This window comes from Pundamilia nyererei, unplaced genomic scaffold (assembly GCF_000239375.1).
Source record: "Pundamilia nyererei isolate P.nyererei 1_Seehausen unplaced genomic scaffold, PunNye1.0 scaffold00016, whole genome shotgun sequence".
NCBI classification, from domain to species: Eukaryota; Metazoa; Chordata; class Actinopteri; order Cichliformes; family Cichlidae; genus Pundamilia; species Pundamilia nyererei.
In genome coordinates, this window is record NW_005187417.1 from 3,042,329 (window position 1) to 3,048,036 (window position 5,708).

Sequence of the window (5,708 nt, forward strand, 5' to 3'; positions counted from 1 at the left end):
CTGGAGGAGGTGGCTGGGGAGAGGGAGGTCTGGGCCTCTTTGCTTAGGCTGCTGCCCCCGCGACCCGGCCTCGGATAAAGCGGATGAAGATGGATGGATGGATGCTTACAGTTCCTACAGACCCCTTTCTGATTACAAATTTTTCTGCATATTGTTCACACTTAACGTTTCAGATCATTTAATGATTTAATATTAGTCAAAGATAACCTGACTAAATACAAAATGCAGGTTGTAATAGATTATCTCATTTAATAAGGGGGAAAAGCCATCCAACCCCTCTGTGATCTACCTATGTAACCCCGTATGACCCATTAATTCATGAAATAACTGTGATTAACCACTGTTTATTTTTGGAAATAACCAAAAAGAACACAAAAGGAGGTCTCTCATTTGCCAGTAAACATCTTGATGAACTTTTGGGAAAACATTCTGTGGACTGACGAGACAAAAGCTGAACTTTTAACAAGGTTCGAGCCCTGTTACATCTGACATAACACTAACAGGGTATTTCATAAAAAGTATATCATAGTAATAGTCAAACATGGCGGTGGTACTGTTATGGTCTGGCTGTTTTGCCAGTTTAGGACTTGGACAACTTACTGTAATTGATGGAACTATGAATTCTGCTCTCTAACCTATTGGTTGCATTCTACAGTCCTCCAGAAAAATCCAACAGCACAAACAACAGCACAAACAAGAGTGGCACACAGATGAGTTATTTGTGGCACTGACCCTGGTGACATTAAACAGCTGTGCAAAACTGTAGATTGGCAAATATGGACAATACCAACACGCTCTCACTTCCAAAGCATAACATTTTACACTAGGTGACAAATCGTCAGTATATTACGCTTCAGTGCACCCAACATGGTCCTAGATTAGGAGATCGGAAAAATGAGGAAACATGAGAACCGTTTGGATTGAATCTACACATGTATGTTCGTTTTACTTAAATCGCTTTGGAAAACACTATCTAATGTCATTAAAGTCCTGGTCAAGGTTAGGGATTAAGTTATGGACAGGGTTATGGATACGGTTAGGGTCAGGGCTGGAATACATGGCTGGGATGTGCATCACCGTGGTGGCGTCATTCTACTGGATTTCATCCACAACCCGGCGCGTAGCAACACGGAGGTCACCTTTCACGTTCCTCGGGACGCCTCGGGACTTGACAAAATTGTCACTATATTACGCCTCGGGAGTGATAATGGGCTGACGATACGCACCACCGAAAATCACCTTGAGGTCAAACAAGCATAGAGATCAGTTGGTGACTCCCTGACAACGACTACGATTAGGTGAAAATATGTATATCCCCACATGTTTGTCAGTGGTTTCTCAAGGTTTCTGGTTCTCCTTGGCTGAAATTGTTTACAAAGTAGGTGCTATATTGAAAAACCTCCAAGTGATTGCCAACATGAAATAGTTTTAATTCATGTTGTTTCCCAGCAGCCAGAGCCTGATCTTTAACAGGTAAAAAAGACAGTTATGAGTAGGTGGCTTGTAAAATTCTAGCCTCCATTTCCACCTGGTTTTGAAACTTGCTATATGTTGTCACTTTGTGTTCAAACTTAAGCACTAAAAGAAAAGATGCCCTTGCTAGTGTAGTGTATGTATCATTTTCCCAGCAACAGCACTTAACTTCCAATAACTACTCTGAACTGGTCAAGGGATACTCCTTTTCCCATGTAGGGAACCAGTGTTTCCCAGATTGACACAGCCTGGTCTTAGACAAGTGTCAGCCAAGTCAGACAAGTTAATGTCATGAAACTAAATAAACTGAAGTTCTGGCAAAGATTTAAAGTTGCATATTAGAGGGGCTTTTTTAATGATTGTTGAATACATTCCAAAAGTCAATTTAAGTTTTCTCCACTATGACCCTTGAGTAACATTATCAACCCCCAAAGTCAATATTTAATAATAATTAGGTAATATTTTACTATCTCCTTTGTATGTTAAACCATTTCTTCTGGATTTTTTATTGTTTTATTTTTGTTCCCAATTAACAAATTATTCCTTCCACAGATTTTCAGCATGATTCAGTTTGAACGGACTTTATTGCTGCTGATTGACTCAAAAATATATACACTTGGGATTTCTAGTCTAGACACTCCAGTCATTTAAATAATTACGTACTGATGACAGCACATTCTTGAAAATTGTAGGTCAAATAACCCACGTTTGCTGTTGCAGAACTGTTTCACAACAACAGGACTTGCTGCTGACCCATAAGGTTTAATCTGTTTATTGTCTCATGCTGTTTTTCCTGTGATCGAATCTTCTTCTTTAGTATTTTCTCAAACATGGACCGCAACTGCTGTATAATCACCCAAACCATCTGCATTGAAAAATTGGGAATCCTGACTCCAACATTTTGCAATTTGTTAGTTGAGGGCAGATGTGCAGCATGTACCTGCAATGCTCTGGAATTATTATGGTGCACACCTTACCTCTTGTGGAAGATGAGCTCCTATACCCAAGAGCATACATTGATTCTGCAGGCAGCCAGCCAATAACCCACGTAAGGCTGCAGTCATTTACTAGTATCCAGGACGTGAGGCAACAAGCTCTTCTCTGAAAATCTGCATGTAATTTTATAAGGAAGGGGAATTGCCTAGGGATTTGTGACTTGACCAAGCAAGTCACTGGAATTAACAAAGGATTTCCTCCCATTGCAGATGTTTTACTGCAACTCCTTAGTTACTTGAATTCCAGGAAAGACCTTTGAAGAAAAGAAGGTTACACCTTTTCACTTGGTGTGTTACCAATTTTCACACTCAGTGGGACCCGGTGTTTTACTTCATGTTTGACTGAACTTCATTTTCACTTGGTGACAGTGGAGTGGAAGAGCCACCTATTAACAGGAAAGGAGCCAAATAGTGGCTCTGTATTTGTCTATAATACTTTAGCCAAATAGTGCTGCTCCGGTTAAAACCCTGGATGCTGAGTTTGAGTGTATTTAACTTTTAAGTTACATATATCACATATTTCAGACTAAATCTCAGCACCAACATTCAGTTTGTTGTTTTTTTTTATGTGGTCAGCCTGATTAAATAATACTTGAAGCTGCTTTCTAAGTCCTCCTGATGCCAAACGGAGCCCATGTGAGAATGTCCAAGATTTATATCAAGTCAGAAGATGGCGTGTATCCCTTCTCACAATGAAGCCTTTGCCAAAGCCAAAGAGAGGATTTCCAGAGGTGAGAATGTTTCTGACACGGTGCTTTGAAGATGTAACATTTTGGCAAACTTGCAGGCAATGAATTTAGCTTATTACAAACACTGGAAAGTCCCAACGATAAACTTAACTGCAACCATCAACCGGTCATAGCAGATGGCTGACCCTCTCTGAGTCTGGCTCTGCTCCCACTTAAAGGGAGTTCTTCCTCCTCACTGTGACCAACTGCTTACTCATCGGGCTAAATCACTGGGCTTCTTCTTCTGGTATTGTAAGGCCTTTACCTTATAATATGAAGGTAAAGATCCTACAATTGAGATGACTCTTTTGTGAACTGGTGATGACATTTACCTAGCTGAATATCCATCTACATACACAGAATTTATGTTTATCTGCCTGTATATTCAGTCTCATTTGTTGCACGATGAGCTTAACAGCTGTGGACTGTTGCAGTTATCGCCTCTCTATCCTTGACGCATTATAACCTTGTGACACAATCCAGTCTTGCATCCAAAGTTTGAGACTGCTTTAAGTTTGTTCTCCTGGATAAAAGAAAACTATTTTTTTAAAGACAAATTTCTTCTTGCTGGAATCTGATTGTGAGGTTACACCTCTCACATTATACAACATTTTTTCAAACAAGACTAGACATAGAGAAAAGACAGTCAGTCAGTGGTTATTGAAAATTGAAAAGTCTGACAGATATGAATAAATCTGAACAAAAAACTTTAACCTTCACCATCTCAGTTTAAACAGTTAAAAAACATATAAAAGACATAAAGTAGAATTTAATCATTTTTATTTTCAGCTCTCCAGTGATTTTTCTATAGATACACACATTTTTGGATTAGTTTGCAACTGAGTGTGAGGTCACTTGACAGCTATCCTCTGTTTGGCCTCCTTGAGGAGAAGAGCAAACTGTCCTACACCTCCCAGCATGGCCGATACACTCGTCCCACCATGCACCTCATGGTGTCCCTCCTGTGGATGGGGATGGTCAGGTCCTGTCCAACATCTTTGTGCTCGACGACCTGGTTGTTTTCGTCGACTCTCCGCTTGTAGAGGGGTAGCCCGTTGTGCAGCACCCGCAGGTCCCTCCACAGGTTTGCATCAGCGGCGATGACGATTACCTTCGGAGCTCTGGATTTGGTCATGGAGGACAGCTCTGCATCGCCTAGGCTGTTTTCCGTGGCCTCATCGTTCAGCAGGGAGGTAAAAGCATCCTGCTCCAAGGAGCCGTCTTCAGCCTTGGCCGTGGGTAATGCCACTGTCAGAGCGTAGCACTTGAAAAAGAGCGCTACAGCAAAGATGATGGACAGGCGCGACTGCCTCATGGTGAAGATCTTCCAAAAGGTGTACGGTGTTGGCTCGGGTGGATGAGTGTCTTTCCTGAAGCCTTGCCTTGCTGTCTGGCTTGCAAATCATACCACTGGGCTTTTATACCATTTTGGACACACTGAATTGGCCACGTTGCATAGTTTGCCATCACAACTTCTCCTGTTGGGTTCCGGAAATCAGTCACAAGCATTAAAAGACAGTTGTGTGGAACTCTTGCAGTGTTCAAGTATGTTGTTTTCATTAAAAAAATAATTAAAATCTCCAATGTAGTGGTGTATATTAGACACGTAACAATGAAACAGCAGGAATTCTTTGAACAGGTGACACATAAGAAAAACTAATCCAAAATTACTGCCCTTTAAAACAACAAGGATGGATTACCCACCCGTTAAGCTCCTGTGCTCTCAGATACTTGATGTTCTCTCATGGCATTGTCACAGTGCTGTTCAATAAGAGATTTAACCTTGGATTAGTGCAGATAAGACAACCGAATGATTCTGAAGTGTTTGTGTTTTCGTGGCAGCAGCTCTTTGTTGGTGAAAGAAGAAAAAAAGTTAGTTTTTTTGGAGAATATACAAGACATCTGCTCCAAAGGCCCAGAGGTGGAAGCTCAATTGCCATGTGATTATAACCCAGCCTAATTATGGTTTCCAGATGGGTGCTGCAGGAAGGCTGTGCACCTGAACCTGCATAAGATGTGAAATTAATTAATGTAATTTATGCTGGTGGCATTTGAGTGAGATCAAACCTGGTGAGAAATTAACAAAGTTTTAATTTGTTGTGTCATCTACAGTTGTACAATTAAGCTAAGGTCCTCAGAGCAAATGCTGTTTATGTATATATTTGGTTTTTCTATCAAAAATTGGTGAAATTCGAGGATTTGTTATGTCGGGACAGCATCGAAAGTCATGTTAACGATATATGATTGCGATCAGAAAATAACTGAAGAACAATAAAGAAAAAAAATGGAAAAAACTGAATAAAACTAAAAGTTTAAATGACTCCTTGGCTTTAAAATCCAAAAAGCATTTGGTGCGGATCAAATAATCTTGTATTCAGATGGAGATGGGGGATAGATTTTTAAGCTACCAGTTTCCTGGCACTGTACTATAGGTACGATTCTGACTGACATCTAATTACAGGTAGAAAAAGGATGTCTGCTTTTAAATAATCAAAAGATGTCTTCCAGACAC

General features: G+C 40.4%; 1 protein-coding gene across 1 annotated transcript; it reads right to left on the reverse strand.

The window, feature by feature from the left end:
• Nucleotides 1-3,959: 3,959 nt before the first annotated feature.
• On the reverse strand, nucleotides 3,960-4,573 carry pmchl (pro-melanin-concentrating hormone, like). The gene has a single exon (XM_005725571.1). It carries the CDS (start codon nucleotides 4,509-4,511, stop codon nucleotides 4,101-4,103), a length of 411 nt encoding a protein of 136 aa, XP_005725628.1. The 5' UTR covers nucleotides 4,512-4,573; the 3' UTR covers nucleotides 3,960-4,100.
• Nucleotides 4,574-5,708: the final 1,135 nt, after the last annotated feature.

Coding starts and splice junctions, on each gene's coding strand:
- pmchl (XM_005725571.1), bottom strand. CDS start 4,511: ATGAGGCAGTCGCGCCTGTCCATCATCTTTGCTGTAGCGCTCTTTTTC.